Consider the following 17768-nt stretch of genomic DNA (forward strand, 5'->3'; position numbering starts at 1 on the left):
CAGGCTTTGCATGTTTGTACCATCAAGGTTTCTCAATTAAATTTTGACATTTCAGTTTATGATTCAACGGTTGCACTCTAGAAGATCATAATTGCAGAGTTTTCTTCCAATCTGGTTTAATTTCAATATTATTGTATCATAATGTTTAAATTTTCAACTCAATTGTTTCGAGCAAGATCTCAATCTACTGCTGATTTTACTGTGTTTGAACCTGACAGACGTTCATGGCAAGCAGAATCATTAGGCATGGCTTGGCTTGCTATCACCACCAGGCATCAGCAATTGCTTCTCTCTGAAATTAGCTAGAAAATCAGTCATGTAATGCTTCTGCTGTGAATGCATTATGCATATTTGTGTATAATCTCTTGGAGTATCAGAACAATCTTTAATTCAAGACAAAGCGATTTACTGTCTATCAGCTGGTAACTTACAGTTGTGTTGCTTTTTGACATTATGTGAGGTTGAAAGAAAACCAGCTACAATTTTTCTATGTTCTTCCTTGAAACATCCCTAGCTCTAAGACAGGCAATAGAACCTCTGATATTGTCCTCATCAGGATTCAAACGTTGTGTCTGTAATGACCAATATTCTTTAAATATGAGATAACTGGTCCGTTAAGACAATTTAAGACCTGTTAATTAACCAATTAAGACACGAGGAAAAAAAAACTGCATCTTCTCAGCGGTCCATTTGCTTTTCAAATAATTTCTTATTGATTAAATTAACACTATCCTCCAAGACTCAAATAGGGATAATGAAAAATTGTGGCAAGTATCGGTGCAAGCAATTACTCTATAAATGTACAAAAAACTAATTAAAACTAAATTAAGGGTATCTAACAATCCTCTGTCTTCATGTCCTTCTAGATCATATGGTGCAGTAGCTTATTCAATGAATCCCCTGACAATCCTCTGGATGCTACTAAGCTATGAACATCATGAATCTCATTGTAACCAGTGTAATTAGCAATTCCTACCTGCTCATACTAAAACAAATGATAACAATATGTTAAAAACTGTATTTGTGCTACAAATGACAACATAATGAACTCCCAGCCCATGATGTACAAAAGACTTCTAAAACGGTAAAACTCTAGATGTAACACTTATAACCATATGGAATTACGGAACAATCAACACAACAAACATTTTCAGAACTTCATTGTAGCTGCATGTTAATAAATCTTAAAATGGTCTACAATCTACATTGAGGTTATCAAAACAAACAAGGAAAATCAGAATGAGACGCATATGATCATTGTTATTAATAGCATAAATTGCAATTAGAAATGAACATCAACATCTATTTTAAAAAATACAGAAAAAGATTAAAGATACACATGCAGCACCGGTGTATACATAGCTCAATAACTTTTACAAAACAAGCTTTTGGCTGTCTCTTTAGTTCTTGCCTTACCATTTGTTAAATAATGTTCTTGGATCCTAGTTTTTGCTTCCTTTTTCTTTTGTTTCTCTCTCCACTGTGTTTTAACCTACAAAAAAAAAAAAACTGTTCAAAATCAAAGATGAACTTTAAATTTGAAAATTTAAAATAAAACATGAAAATAAATTATGCAATTTTGTCTAAAAAAATGAATTTTGAAGTATAAACATGTACATGAGAATAATCGAAAATGAACATGACATTAATCGAAAATGAACAAACAACAACAACAAGCAAAATCTTATCCCATTTTGGTTCAAACGAAGCATAAATGTTCTATTATCATATCTCTATCCAACTCATTGATCTCTAGATTTTTCTTAATAGTTTCTCTTATAATGTTTCTAGGTCTTCCTCTGCCTCTAGTGATTCGACACTATCTCCGCCAGGTATACTCTCATTACTATAGAAACTACAAAACTTTTGTCTGCATGTCAAAACCATCTAAGCAGAATTTTCACCATCTTCTGTACGATAGTCGATAGGTGCTACCACAACTCCTATTGTAGTAATTTATAATACTATTTTGTCTAGTCTTACCACACATCCTCATCTCCGCTATGCTTATTTTATTCTCGTGTTGGTTCTTCGCCAAAAACGAGCATTATTATGATTTCAGACCAACTTGGCTTTAAGTAATTTTTTTTCAACAATCCAAAGCAAAAACTTAATAGGAGAAAAAGGTTACACTTGAGTACAAGCAGTGCACAAGATGAGCTACTAATAAGTCTGAAAGCAACAAAAATCTAGGTAAAGTGGCTGGGGACAAGTTTGGTGTGCGGCAGCAGCTTGTCAACTTCTCTGTAAATGAAAGCATCTTAGCACAATATGAGGATCCCCTTCCAAGAAATGACAACAACACCTTTGCTATCATTGATTGCTCCCAAATTTCCACATCCTACTACCAGCAAGTAATTTATGCAGCGAACTATTACATAAAAAGCAGAAGCCAGTGGACTTCACACTATCTTCCTGTATGAAAATATTTTGTTTCCAATGTCATTACAGCCCAATTTAGTATACCAATTTCAACTGAAGCAAAGGCAGAAAACATGCACAAAAACTCTTCCTACACTCACCTCATCAATCAAAATATTTCCATTTCCTTTGAGCTTATTACAGAGAAAAAAATTACAAGGTAAACTTTTCCACATTGGAAATTTATGTTAACAACTCAATTGGAGGAACACTCTTGCTCAATAGTCTCTTTAACATAATGAGAAACCCAAGAGAAGTTGAAAAAATATTACATGACCGATACAAAACACTTCGGCAAGGGCGGGTGAATCCACTCCTCTTCTATTTGAGTAATTGCAAATTGCAATGATGAAATTCAGAAACCTGCACTTGTGCCTAAACAAGGGAAAACAAAGAGGTTTTTGTGTTTGGTTTATAAAAAAAATTATCAACCAGCAGCGTTTGCTTTGTTTTCTTCTTTCTTTATTAACCAATATTCTCACACTGGAGTAGATGGTGTAACATTATGGTTCCCCACACCATGGCGCCCACCACGCCCACCTCCATTTTGACTTGTCCTGTGAGAACTCCTAGGTCGTCCTGAGAACTCCCCTTGGTTTCTGAATTCATTTCTTCCAAAACCTCGTCCACCACCAAATCTCCCACGCCCCCGGAAACCCTCGCCTCGGAAACCACCTCTTCCCGAAGGATGCCTCCCTCTTCCGCCATCACTTACTAGAATAAGATTAAAAGATACAAAAAAGAACATGATCAACATATATCTGATAAACCTTGGTAATATGATTAAAAAATGACAATATCAGCATACCTCGTGTGCTCGATATCTTTTCCTCAATAACAGCTTGCCGCTCACCAACAGTGATAGGTGAAGCCTGAAAATGAAATTAAATTTAGTAGGATCTACTGCACAAATAACTAAACTGTCAACAGGTCATGATATGCAATCACACATAAGTACAAAATATCATGAATCTACTTCAGAATAATTTGAATGGCCTGTGGTCATGGTTGCTATATGCGAGTACATATAATATACTTATGTAAGTGTCTATCCCTCCACCCTCAGCATCTGATTCAAATCAGAAACTCGATATAGGGAAAGCACAAAGTAAAAAACATACAAAAAAACCACTGGTTACCCTCTTTAGTGTACATTCTGAAAAGCAATAGCACAGTACCAAGCTACTTCCCAATAACGTTTTCTCAAATCAAATAGGCCCATATCTTTCTTCAGACACAAACACATTCTGCTTCCCACTGGCATTACAAAGGTAACGCCGTATCTACTTTCCAATAAACCTAATTGCTTCCTAGGTGCAACTGGATTTTCTGAATATGATTGCTGTAAATGAGTAGCCATTGCATTATTAATCCCCTTCTGCATAGTATTATTATGACCGATTGTCATGGCCATACTGCAACCATAATACAACCCGGCACCAGCACCTGCTTTGCATTTGTCACCACTCACTAAACTCCGACCACTTCTGTTAGAAACCTTTCTTTTGGTATATGGAAATTTTTTCCAAAACAGGGCAGACATGAATAGACAATAGAATGACTCTAACTAGGATGAAGATTGATCAACAAAATTGAGAAAAGAAGATTTTTTTTCAATATCTTTCTGTTACCATCAATTGAATGGGATAATATTATTTAAAGAGAAGATACAGAATGTTTACAATGAATATGATAACCTTGCACTTAAGGCTACCTCAAAGGAGCACTCTCCTTTCACATTAGAGCAATCTCTGGTCACGAAATTTAATTATTCAAAGCTATCTTTTACTTTACCAACTGAGGACTATTTAAAGACTTCCCAAGAATAACCAAAATAACAACTCTTAAGAACCACCTAACAAACTTATCAACTTACCAACTAACTTCTACTAAGTCTTAACTACTCTAATTAACCTATACTCTATATCCTAACAAATTGCATGGCATTTTAGTCATCATATTTACCATTGGTCCCAACATGATAATAAATAGAAAGAACAATGATGCAATCATTACCATTCTATTGTCTTGACTATCATAATCAACTTGTCAACATCTTACTCCTCCACCCTTGAATCATAATAATCATGAACTACCTGCTGAGTGCTGGTCCTACCATCAGTGCAACACTGCTATGTCATATCCAATTACCATTTTCTAAAAAGCAATTCATTTCATTCAGCTTCACGGTGACACTGTTAATTAATGTTTCCAGCTTTAAGATGACAAGAAACAAGTGGGAAATAACTAGACTTTTGAAGTATAAGTTTTACAAGAAAAAGACAGGAGAGTATTCAGTCGAGGATAGCTTGTTCTTTTGAAAGAAACAATATTGACCAAAAACAGAACAAAAAGCCAAGCAACTTGAAGCAAGTCTCAAATTCCTAATTGACTCAACTACCTGTATCTACATCACAGGAATAACATGCCATGTGAGAAGACACAAATCTAGAATTTTGTTGAAGCATCACTGACATGATAAAATCAAAACAATCTGATTGGGCATCAATCATGAACAGACATCTCATATTCCTTCAAACCAGAAAACAGTTTATGTTTTTTCACACAATCATTATAGCTTAATCATCTTCATCCAACAATCTAGCAAGGTACCGATACAGTAAATACAAAAACTTAATCTCATTTCAAACGAATTTCTAGCAAGACATTCCAGTTCGAAAGCATACACAATGTTTTACAATCAGAGGCTGCAAAGCTCATTCAACTATTGAACGTTTAAGACCCAGAACCGCTGCTTTCAGAAGTTGGAACTCAGGAACTACAGAGGGAATATCGATAGAAGCTAGTTCCGTACCACTACTTATCAATTCAAAAGTTTTACAGTTTATTGAAAATTAAAGTTAATCTTATCTTATGTGTAATAAATAGTTCTTTCTTGGCCAAATATACATACAGCACTTCCAAACTATAATCAACAGTTGAAAAGAACAGTCTGTACCTTAAGTGCATTTTGCACAGAACTCAATTCCTCATATTCAACAAAGCCAAAACAGAAACCATGCTGAAAGAAGCCAAAAATACAGATTAGCTTACAAGCTTGCTTCTGATGATGCTCATGTTATTTATATGTGCAGAGAGTAATATTCACACACCTTACTGCTTCTTACTTGGACTCCACCATGCTTAATAGGACCAAATTTCTTAAAAACCTCTTCAAGAAGTTCAATTGTTGCATTAAATGGCAAGTTCCGTATGTATATGGAATGACCTTCAGCTGTAGCAAAAAGTAAGTAAATCAACTTTCAAACAAGAATTCAATTAAGCATCAATATTAGATTAAACAAATATAGTAATAAACCAAAGCATCAATATACACCTTCTTCAGGAACGTCACTGGTCCTTGGTGCACTGTCACTACTGGGTGCTAATGCCTCAGGCCCAGGAGTAGATTTCGTGGTAGCATGCCGTTGTTCATTGGATTTAGCAGACGCCACTCTTGCAGCTCGGCTGGGAACATAGACACGACCAGATGCTGTGTTACTTTTCATTACCTTCATATCAGTGAAACTCTTAGTAAGTTAATGTAAAAGACCAGAAGAGTAACACAATGCAAGAACATATACAATGATAAACTCACAATTGACGCATATGATGTCTTTCGTGCATCATCCTGGACTGCAGAAGTTGGATCTTGAATTGTAACAATATCATTCTCACTTGGATCGTTAGGCGGTGCAGCAACCTCTTCATCAATAACCAATCCTTCTTCCTTGTTGTCCATAGGATAATAAACTTCATCCCCATTATTAGGGTTTTCATCCACTGCGGAGGTTGCAGGATCTTCCACAAGATGTTCGGAAGGGTTTATGTCCTCTAGAAACATTGAAGAAGCAATTACAGATTAAGGTTTAAGCCAAACATATAACTGTTGAATAAACACATATGGAGAAAAGCCATACTAACCTGATTCTGGTATGTGCACAGCCTCAGCATTTTCATTGATGACAGTATTTATTGAGGCAGAACTTAACTGTGGGGCATCATTCTCCTCAATGTACCGAAAGACGTCATTTAAGACATAATATCCTTTATCTTGTGGAGCCAAGAAGAATGTCTGTGAGAACTTCCTTCTCACATTATCCTTCCCAGTTAAGCATCCAGTAACTAAAACTATCACACCTTTCTCATAGGACTCCTGAGCATCTGCAGTTTTTATTTCTGCTGTACAATCTTCATAATTCAGGGAAACAATTGTTTCATTGATTGCCTGATCCAACAGTTATTTCCTTATAGTTAATGAGTTGAAAATAAACCACAAGTACCAAGGTAAATATAGATAAAGGATACAAAAGATCAGGATTACTCAAAACATGCATTAGCAGAGTCTTAGGGGATGTTAATTCTAAACAAACTAGACATGCTACATCCCACGATTATTTAGCAGGGAGTGTGAATTTTACCACGTCACAGAAGTATTACTCTACATATACCAAATAGCCTGAGATATCAAGCTTTTAGAAACCAGGATGACAGGGGAAACAATCTCAGCAGCTGTTAAGCTAACTGAAAACCTACTCCCAACCAAATGACAGAGCTGTTTTATAAAACCTAAACCTAGTTCTGTAAAGTTCTTGCCTTGGTGGGATCTAGGGGCGGATCCACATGGTGGACAATCGGGGAATGTCCCATTATTATGATCTGGAGTGCCAACCTATTGAAGAATACCTACCTATAATTTTGAAAAATAAATATTGCCTCTATTAACCTTTTAACCCACTATATAAATGAGTACCGACCCTACTACAAACCAACATTTCTAGATCCGTCACTAGAAGGTTCAAACCCATCGTGAATCTATTGACTTGAATCATTGTTCTATATACATTTGGATTTGAACAATCTAAGTATTTAATGTCAATGAAGTGAATTACACATGCATATTTAAACATACTTGTGTAGTTGTGACAGTCTTCATCACACCATTGCTGTCTGATCTACTCAAGAGACTCGAATCCTGATAGAACCTGTGCACCAAGTCAGGGGATTGATGCAGAATGTGATAATATTGCTCCACAAAGGCATTGCCAACAACTTGGGGACTAGGAGTAGTAGAAGGGTTTGCTTCCTGCACTGCCATCTGCGAAAAAATTCACAACAATGTAAGGGAGAAGAAATCATTAATGAAGCATAAAGTTTGGCCAAGGAAGGTCAAAAAAATGTATCGGTTTTCCACCCTGCTCTGCCCAAACCCAATATCTAATTTATAAAAGAGCAAACTTTCACTTTGGTCTCTAAACTATCACCTTCTCTCCTATTAATTTTTATTGTTCAGGGACCAAATAGGATAGAAAATGATGGCTTAGTGATGAAATTGAATGTTTAATCTTAATAAAAAGAATTCGCATAATCAATATGTTCATAAGTAAAGGCGAAAACATGTAAAAAACATCAGATCTAAGCCTATAAATATAAGGAACAAGACAAATGTTGTTTGGAGACAGATAATGAAAGTATGAAACTTAACAATTGTCAAAGACACAATCAAAACAGGAAACAAATGTTGAGTGATTGTTACTGTAACACCACATGTAGTTTCATTTCATTCCTTCATCAATAAGTAGATTATCTTATACAACGATTAGAATGTCTTAAACACTGCATTAACTACTTAGAAGTTGAAGTGAGAACACTATTACTATAATAAATGCTAACATAAATAACAAAACAACTTAATTATGCCATATGGAGAGTATTATAGTCAAGAATATAGAAGAACAGGATCCATAAATGAAATGAATAATAAATCTAGAAATATAAAATGGATCAATAATTAAGCAGTTTGATGAATAATTAGAGAACCTTAAAGAAAAGATAATATTAATTAAAAAAACAGTTAAAGGAGAGATCAGAGAGTTGTTGATGAAAAGAAGACACGTGCATACCAGCTTGGTTTAGAAAGCAGAAGAGAGATCTCGACAGAAAGAAAGTGTGTTGGATTGGAAGTGAGACAGAGATTCTGTTGTGAAGGTTTGGTATTATTGTCTCTCTCTCTATCTTGGTTCGGAGATCACAACACAACAACAAACGATGACTCCCGCTATTGCTTTTTTTATTCCTGACGTGAATCCTACTTAGCTAAACATTTTCCTTTTTAGTACTTTTTTTTTTTTCTTTCTTGCATTTAATCCCTCTCATCTAAAACGACTTTGGTTTTAGTCTTTTGGAAATAAATAAAAAATACACTTTAATTTTCCCAAACAACTTAAGATTTTTTCACTTTTATCTTTCAAAATAAAAAATAAAAAAAATTATCACTTTTAGTTTTCAGAGTATTCTAATCGCATTAAATTGGCTGACGTAGAATGAATCTTGATGATTGGACCTAGCCATGTAGCATTGAGTTGCCACGTCAGCATATAACAAACAATTGCCAACTTCAATTACTGTATATATAAGTTTTTCATCATTGTAAAATAATAGGTTTTCTCTTCTCGTCTGTATATATAAAAGTTGTATGAAAGTTATTTATTTATTTTTAACTGTCAATACTCACAAAATTAGGGTATTCTACTACTTCCCTCCATACAATTTAATGGTCGTCAAACCATTTAATTTTTTTTTCAAATATTCCAAATTGAGATAAGTCTGGTGATGATGTTATATGCTACCATGTTTTTTTTATTGGAAAAAAAATCAAGATTTAATTAAATCATGTAGGAATTGGAAAACAAGATTTAATCGTGCTAAGATTTTATACCTGATTCGCTCGCTTGAATTGATTAAACTTAAATTCAATGTGTAATTAGGGTTTCTCAGATGCTGCAACAAACAACTGTTGCTCTGTCAAGGGTAGACAAACTTCCATATCTCTATGTGGTATGGAGCAAATGTATAGGTTGGCTAATGGGTCGATCTTGAACGTCTAGACCGAAATCATGTTGAACAACGTATATATGAACCAAAGTAAATAGAGTTTCTTTTGGCACCTCCTTATTTTTATTTTAAGCCTCTCTTCTGCAATCGCTTGGGTGCATGGTTTTGTATCAAAACTTTAATGTATTTTTTGTCCATTTAATTTTGGCACGGTTAAGTACTCTTTCAAGCTTTCATAAAAGGCACTACTAACGGTGTTGAACAAAATTGCATCAATACAATCTTCACACATCAAATTCCAGACAGCTAAACCGAGCTATGTTCCTGAGTTCCACCTCTTAGTTAGCCTCCTCCGATCAACACCTATCAGATCAACCATGAACTGAAGCCCCTTATCTCTAGTCAATTTCTTCTCGCGGTCTAAGAGATATTCCTTAATTGGCAAATACAACAGATAGGAGACATCTCCCACTATCACTCTCATATCCCTCAATCAAAAGACGAAATCTTGACATCTTCTCAAGCCACCTCTTAGTAAACAACAATGAGAGACCATGGTTAACTATGTTATAGTTGACACACGTCACCTAGTAAAGACCACCGATTCTGATGGTCTCTCTGAACCAGTGTTCACTCACCCTCCGCTCCTTTTTTTACTCAACCACATGGTTTGATTTGGTTCGGGTCATGGTTTTTATTTTACCAACCGAATCGAACCGCAAACCAATACTCATAGATATATCTTTGCTTTAAATAAAAACCAATACTTATAGAAATTTAATGGAAAATTTTATATAGTGACATGGTTTATAAAATTTGCTTTTTATTTCAAAAATGTATTTATGTGCTTTAAATTAATGTTACTCACAATTTTTATATTTGTTTATTATAGATATATCTTAAATATAAAAATCCAACGAGAACTTTTAGAGAATGATAAAGTCTTAGGATGTGATTGATCTACTAAAAAAAATGAAGGACATGACAACTCCAACGGTATAATGTTTGATTTGTAAAAGCTGTTTTATGGACATGACAAACTGGAGGCAAGAGACATGACAAAAAAAAATGAAATTCTTGTTCCTCGCTAAACCACAACACAACTTTTTGTCCCACGTGCAAGTTGTCTAAAATACCAAAATGACATTTTGTCCACAAAAAATTGATTAAGACAAAATTATTCAATACCATAAAACTTTGTCATGTGTTGTTCAACCTTATGTTGTGTTGTTTTGTCTAGTATTTTTTGGTTTATGTTTTTAATCCGATCTATGTTGATGAGAACATTGTTGGTTAAAAATTAAATTGTAATGTTGGGTGAAATTTGAAATGTTGCTGAAAATAAGTTATTCTTAACTTTTTTAACTCGATTTTAATGTTGGAAAAAAAATTATTTTGTCTCACAAAAAATCGCAACAAACGAACTATCCAAACCTCATTGGTTTGATTTGGTTCGGTTTATATTTTAAAAGCCAGCCAAATCAAACCGTTTATCTTTTTATCTTTCGGTTTGGATGTATTTTATTATCAAAACTGAACCAATTCGCACCACAAACACCCCTCTTGGAGGGCGCGTAAGAAAGACGGAGTGTGGGAAATGAAAATCTCATTTTTTAATCCAAGAACCACAAGTAGGATGTGATGGGCTTTAAATCCAAACAGCCCATTTTAACATACTCCCAACACCGTTCAATTTCCCCATTTCCATTTCATTCCATTCGCATCGAGAATCAATCACAACCATGGCGAAATCTGCATCCTCCCTATTGCAGAAGCTGAAAAGCTTCATCAAAGCGCCATGGGAGATAACAGGACCCGTTTCCCACCCCGAATTCAAATCCGCCTTACCTGGAGCACTCGATTACCGTCCCTATTGCCCCGCAACCACCAAGGAAAAAGCCATTATTCCAACTTCCGATCCCGAAACCGTTTACGATATCAAATACTACACTCGTGATCAACGCCGTAACCGTCCTCCCATTGTTCGCACCATCTACAAGAAAGCTGATATCGAGAAACTCAAGAAAGAAGCTACTTATAATGTCGAAGATTTTCCTCCTATTTATCCCAATATTATTGTTGAAGAGGATATGAATGCTCGTGGTGGTGGTTATCAAAATTAGGTCACATTTTTCTTCATATTAATTCTCATGCTTTTGCTCATGATTAATTGATTAAGGATTTGTTTAATTGCTCTTTAGTTTGACTAGGGTTGAAGATTGGATGAATTTATGATTTTTAGGAGTATTAGATTATATCATAGGTGTGTAGTTGAAATTGCATTTCGGGTTAATTCATTTATGGCTTTTCAAAAAGGCATATGTAGATTTATTGATTCAAGTGGAACCACACATTACACGAGTTATTCTGATATATATCCATTTCAAAAGTAGAACAATACATTGCATACTGATTAGATAGATGGTTTGTATGAAGAGGAGAGCTAATTAGTGAGTAAATATCTCTTACTAGGTGCAAAGTAGTATGTGGATAAAGATACATCAACTAATATCTTCCTCTCACTTCCCACTGTGTTGTGAATTGTGACAATATAAGCTATAATTACGAGATTAGTCTACTTCAAAATTCTTTTGAAGCACTATATCATGTGTTTTTCCTGAACTTTATGTAGCCAAACAAACTCAAGTCCAAATAATACGATGGTTGTGTTAGGCAGTTTGCAATCCATGTAAAACTTTGTCGAATCTTGATGTTTTGGATTGAGAATACTAGTGTGCTAATGCTTGTCTTTTATGGTTTTACCCTCTAGTAACATGTTGCATGGCTCTTATGCAATGTTAAGCGAGCTAAAGAAGCTAGATTGGTGCACAGATGAAATGCATAATAGGCTAGATAGAGTTCTAACAATTTTTTACTTGGATACCGATAAAGAGGTTAGTCCATACGAGTAGGAATCCCTTTTGAAAATCGGAAAATCTGGAACATGCAGGAAAAATCATAGGAAGTAGTTGACACCATGATTAGAAGGACTTTGTTTGTGCCGTCAAAAAAAGAAACCTAGTGGGTTGGAGAAAATATAAGGAGTTAAAACACTGAAGAGTTTAAAACTTTGGTACATTGGTAATGGTGGAGCTATAATCAGAGAATTTGATATGTACATTCGAAAGAGTAGGTTTTAAGGGTAAATTCCATGCAAAGCTAAGTTGTTAATAGCGTAGCTGGAGCGCTGCCATCGCTGAAATGCATAGCGGAGCATGGGTTTGCCGCCACTATGGCCAGAGCAAAACAGTGGCCCATTTTGTGTCTGAACTCGATCCAACACCGCAACAGGGACGTTTTTTTAAAATCCTGAAAAAGAGGGAAATCTGGATTTTTTTTTTTTCAGTTTTAGAAGTGAAGAATTATATTAGTAGGTGAAGAAAAGTCACAGTAGAGGAGGAAGAACACACACACGCGCGCGCACACACACACACACACATATACAATAAAAATTAAATGCAATTATACAAAATATTAGAAGTGAAGAACTATAGTAGTAGCAGAGGAAGAAAACATATATATAAAATAAAAATTATACGCGATTATACAAAATAAAATAGTAAAAATAGCTAATAACAATTAAAATATTATAATAACTACTCATTTGAGATACTTTGATGTTTTATTGTTTTGGATAAATTAAATACCTTGGTTTGTAATTTTCATGATTCGATTTTAAAGAAATTTAAATAGTGTTTTAATTGAGTTACTACATTGATAATATGTGATTTATTGATTTCTCATAGTTATAGTGTGGTTAAGAGTGCGGGTATTGAAGTTGTTACCCACATGAACATGGGTCCAGAATCTAGATACAAGTATTTTTTTTTCCCAACTGCAAGAATGGGGACCAGATGGGTACTCTAGTACCCTACCTATTGTCAACCTGATCCATATACGCGGCTATACCTTGCAAAAACACAGGTCAATGGCCCATAATTATTATTATTATTAATATTTGGGAGGATGATCAATGATGTGGTTAATGTTAAAAAGAGAGATACGGTCACATGCTTAAAATTTTCCATTGAACTAGAAACATTGATGTTAATTGTATATTCACACCCAAATAGGACTAGAGGAACAACACAGACAAAAATTTGGGTTGAATCATCACAACGTGTTTTTCGGCAGCTCCTTCTTTAAGACTATTCATAATTCATACTGACAGACACATGTAAACCCTTTTGGGCCCAAATCATCTGTTTTTTTAGCTGTCAGACAACCTCCGTTTTGTCTCTTCTCATTGTTGATTATCATGCTTCATAGTACCATCCAACAGAACAACCAAGCAAGCAACAGAACAACCAATTAACAGTTTCAGTCTCCTTTTGTTGATTATCATCTCTGTCATAACCACCCAACAGAACAACCAAGCAACAATTTCAGTCTCCTTTTGTTGTTATTTACTTGTTAAGAATGCCTTAGGTTGATCATGATTGTGCATCTAGGCAATGAAAAGGACAATCTAGTGATACAAAATTTCCGCCATGGATAGTTCTTGGCTGTTAAGTTAACGTTTGAACCCATTTGTAGGTAGCATTACCTTTCATTTCTAAGAGGCTAATTAGGCAGCAGCCACAACCGTTGGGTCAAAGCTCCCCTTCTTATCTAGACTACGGCTTTTGGCTATTAATGATGATATGTCTTCAATTTTGGATGATTTTTAAACTTTTTAACATATAAATGTGTAGTATAGAAGTCATCCTGCTATAGTGTTTTTGGGGTTGGCTGCTCTGCACATTTATCCAGCCAGGATTGGCAGCTAAATTCTAAAATATTGGCTTTTTTCTACTTCATTATTATGGTTTGATGTTATTTTGGTATCAAAAAGAATTAAAGGTTGTCATTCATAGAGTATTTGGATTTTGCTACTTTATCTTATCTAACTAGTGCATTATTAGTAATATGAAGATACACTGGCTATCCATTCCTACTTTTGTTTGAAGCTATTTGCTGAGGTTATGTAGATACGTCTGTATTTAGCATCATGTTCATGTGTGTTATCCTGTTTGGACACAATTTGTTTGGACACAATTTCACTTCATAGATATTTGCTCACTGGTTAGTTATTTAGGAAAACAAAAAAAAAAAAAAGGATGCTAAATTTTGCACTTCATCATGTTCATGTGCATATTTTTTTTTAAGGAATCATACTCATTGTGCTTGTTATCTGAATTCATCATGGTTTGTGTTTGTGTTGCCAATTCCAGATCAATTTATATATACTTTTACCTGTTTTGGTGCTCACAAAATTGTTGTTTGTAGACTACGTAATATTTTATTCATTTACTTAGCTTCATATCCTCATTTCTTTGCTGTCACCAGGTTTGTGCTATCATGGGATTACATTAATCACCCAGTCAAATTTCTGTCTCTGTCAATGGGAAGGTCTGAAGAGTCTTAGCACAGACCTGTAATTGTCTATTTTAAACGGGTGTAAGCATTTTGTATCAATAATAAAGGGTTGTTAGGTGCAGTAAGTTTAATTATCTGCGTACTTATTTGTGTTCATGGGATCAGAAAGTAAATTGCCTTATTATTGACTGTTTTAACAAAAATTGCCTCATTGACTTGATATGTGGTAATATGAATAATCACCTTGAAATTCCCTGTTTGTTTGGATTATGAGTGAAGCTTTTCCGTATGATTTCAAAGTTTCTTCACGGTATTTTTTTTTAGGCAATTTACATTTTGGAAATGAATCCTCATATTTTTAGGCAATTTTCTTGTAAGCTGTGAAATGTTCCCGAGTCTTCGCACAAGAGTTTAAGCTTTGAGAAAGTTTATTTGTGGATGGTATTGAAACCTCTATGTTGCCTCATTCTTCTAAATTTATGTTGAATTGCTGCACAAAAAGAAATCGTGCACTGTTCAATGTTCAGGGGTATCATTAAGGACTCTTGTGTTGAGAGGTGTTAGCTATTAAACTTCAAATTATTCATAAACATTCTTTAAGCTTATCGGGTTAGTTGATCCTTGATAGTTAACTACGGACCAGGTTATGTTTGTGCTAACACGGACATGGCTTAATGGACAATGTTAAATGGTGTTTACGTGAAATGTAACACAAATTAAAAACTTAGAGCTGAAATAGTTTGAAACTAAAGGGTATAATGAGCGGCGTAAAGAGTATTGTTATCAGAAAGTTGATTTGTTGAAAGCACATTTACATTACCTGTTTATCTATTTTGTTCCAAATAAATATTATCATAAGAAATATCAGCATCAGAATTTGAGCTCTTCAGTTGACCTTCAATTGTATAAATTCGATAACAATAAATATTGGTCTCCTACATGTATATAACAGAGGGCAACAGTAAAGCACCACCAATGACCAAAGCCATTATACCTCATTCTTAGTCACTTTCATTCACATGGACATAAACAGTGAGGTTGGTAAAGCTCGCGGTGACCGCCTAAGAAAATATTGAAGAGTAAAGAGAAGAGGGTGTCCTGCTCCTACTCCTACTTCACCCTATATGCCCCTATATACCGACATTACCTACCCATTTTATTTTAATATGTATATGGACCCCTTAAAAGGACTTAACCGGAAATACCTTTAAGATAGCCGTTCATAGAATATCTGAGGTCAATGCTTAAATCATAAATGGTTTATTTTGAACATTACTCTGATTTTTTAGGAAATATTAGAGCAATCTCATCTTCATCTTGCATACATCTTGTGCCTTGATGTATTGTATGCTCTGATCAATACATTTTTTTGCGTTTCAAGATTAAAAGTTAATTGATGAAGTAAATGAGTGATAGTCTCAAATGGTTGATCTCAAGTAGTTAATTAATGAATTTCTATCAAGATTCTTAGTCAAATTTTACCGAAAATCAAAAGGTCCTTTTTTTTTTTTTAATAAGAAACTAGTCTAATTTTGATCCAATTTCACACAGGTGCATATTATTAGGCGCATTCCCATGTTCTATTTAACTTAGCCGTTTTATGGCTTAGTGCAAATAACTGCTTGACCAGCTAATAAAAAAATAACCCCAAGAAAAATCATAATAATACAGGAAAATTTGTAGTTAGAATTTTTTTTATCTCAGGTCATATTGTTACGCGTTTCATCAATATAATATATACTGTATACATAACTTCATCAGCTGTATTTAATTATTCTATATGTGCAACTTCCCTTCATCTGCACACACATGAAACCATGAATGCATATAGTTATATTATATCTATATATACACAACAATGTATTGATAATGATAGATTCCTCTCTCAAACAGACAAATGGGAATTTATCACTCAAATTATTATCTTACTTTCATGCATCTCTCTATCTCTGAAAACACATTTATTAAAACTGCATCATATCATGTTTCAGAATGGCTGATACCTTACAATCGTTGATGGTGATAGTATATATTCATTCAATATAGACTTATTCACTACCACTCAGTCGACAGTGTCGTTGATGTTGATACGACACGGTTTCAGTTGAATGATAAAAGAAACTAAATATGAAACCAAAAATCTTGTTTCTTTTTTCCTTTGCAACATTTAAAGCAACCATTTGTCTAGATATAGCTTTTTTATCAACTACTCTGCACTGAGAGTCTCAAAATTTGTCATATATGTAAATAAATAAAGGGTTGGAATAAGGAATGTGAAAGATATATATACACGTAAGTACGGGAACTAATCCTTCTCTAAAGTTCAAGCCAAAATGTGCATAATGATATGTCAAATTCTTGGCAACTCAATTAAGTAACTAGTATTTGGATTACCTGCATTTGAATTTTTAATTTTTCATACCTTTGTGCATAATCAAGTCATTCATCGTCCACAATATTAATTAATATTCTGCAGTTCAATGATATGAGTTGAGATGCCGAATGTTAAGAAGGAGATCTAAGAATCCCATGTCGCTTGCAAAGTAGGTTCAGCTTTTGACTAGAACACAACTTCAGTTTGCAGTGTCATGATGATCTTAAAATTATTTTGGTGGTGATTATTTTTTATAATGTCTAATATAGATCCGGTTGAAAGATAAATATTCTGTTTTTAATTATTTGCTATTTTTTAATTTTTATCATCATAAGTTTTTTACTAAAAATAATAATGAAGCACATAAAATATCCGCACAACTAATTAAAGGACACTTGTTCTCTAAAAAAAAAAAATGAGGACACATGTAATCGTATTTCTAAACTCTTTATGTATCAATAACATTTTAGACAAAAATATATCTACTCAATTACTTCTCGTGTCTCATATTAAGTGACGTTTATTAGGGTATGTTAAAGTTTGTTGAGTTTGGATCTTACTTTCATAAGCTAGTTCATAAGATTCGATATATATACAACCAATATTATGAAAATCTTGTCAATGTAAAATTTCAATACAACTTCAATATTCACTCATTTCAAGTGTTAGATCTTAGTCTATCACCCACATTATCATTTTGTAATAACATGATTATGACGTCAAATGAGTTTGAATTTCACCCTCAATTAACTCCTAAGATGAAAATATTCAAACACATATA

At 34.1% G+C, this 17768-nt stretch overlaps 2 protein-coding genes across 3 annotated transcripts; one reads left to right on the top strand and one right to left on the bottom strand.

The window, feature by feature from the left end:
- Nucleotides 1–2374: 2374 nt before the first annotated feature.
- Nucleotides 2375–8520, bottom strand: LOC25493895 (nuclear transport factor 2). 2 transcript variants are annotated; one of them, XR_003011463.2, is made up of 10 exons: nucleotides 8325–8520; nucleotides 7334–7519; nucleotides 6346–6649; nucleotides 6020–6255; nucleotides 5759–5933; nucleotides 5535–5656; nucleotides 5381–5443; nucleotides 4438–4533; nucleotides 3230–3293; nucleotides 3063–3135 (listed from the first exon to the last, which is right to left on the bottom strand). XR_003011463.2 is itself a non-coding variant. In XM_013602551.3 (9 exons), exons 2-9 carry the CDS (start codon nucleotides 7517–7519, stop codon nucleotides 2900–2902), a joined length of 1386 nt encoding a protein of 461 aa, XP_013458005.1. In that variant the 5' UTR covers nucleotides 8325–8520; the 3' UTR covers nucleotides 2375–2899. The 2 variants fall into 2 exon arrangements, 1 of the variants encoding a protein (XP_013458005.1); XM_013602551.3 differs by lacking the exon at nucleotides 4438–4533 and having other exon boundaries at nucleotides 2375–3135.
- Nucleotides 8521–10940: 2420 nt separating this feature from the next.
- On the top strand, nucleotides 10941–14912 carry LOC25493896 (uncharacterized). The gene is made up of 2 exons (XM_013602552.3): nucleotides 10941–11378; nucleotides 14584–14912. The coding sequence occupies exon 1, from the start codon at nucleotides 10998–11000 to the stop codon at nucleotides 11376–11378; it is 381 nt and encodes a 126-aa protein (XP_013458006.1). The 5' UTR covers nucleotides 10941–10997; the 3' UTR covers nucleotides 14584–14912.
- Nucleotides 14913–17768: the final 2856 nt, after the last annotated feature.

This window comes from Medicago truncatula, chromosome 4, assembly GCF_003473485.1.
Source record: "Medicago truncatula cultivar Jemalong A17 chromosome 4, MtrunA17r5.0-ANR, whole genome shotgun sequence".
Taxonomy (NCBI): domain Eukaryota; kingdom Viridiplantae; phylum Streptophyta; class Magnoliopsida; order Fabales; family Fabaceae; genus Medicago; species Medicago truncatula.

What these genes read in the sequence shown, in the direction of transcription:
- LOC25493895 (XM_013602551.3), bottom strand. Translation starts at nt 7,519, where the DNA reads ATGGCAGTGCAGGAAGCAAACCCTTCTACTACTCCTAGTCCCCAAGTT. An exon ending in CTGTGCAAAATGCACTTAAG is followed by an intron (nt 3,294 to 5,380) that starts GTACAGACTGTT and finishes TTTCATTTTCAG; the next exon opens with GCTTCACCTATCACTGTTGG. An exon ending in AAAGATATCGAGCACACGAG is followed by an intron (nt 3,136 to 3,229) that starts GTATGCTGATAT and finishes ATCTTATTCTAG; the next exon opens with TAAGTGATGGCGGAAGAGGG.
- LOC25493896 (XM_013602552.3), top strand. Translation starts at nt 10,998, where the DNA reads ATGGCGAAATCTGCATCCTCCCTATTGCAGAAGCTGAAAAGCTTCATC.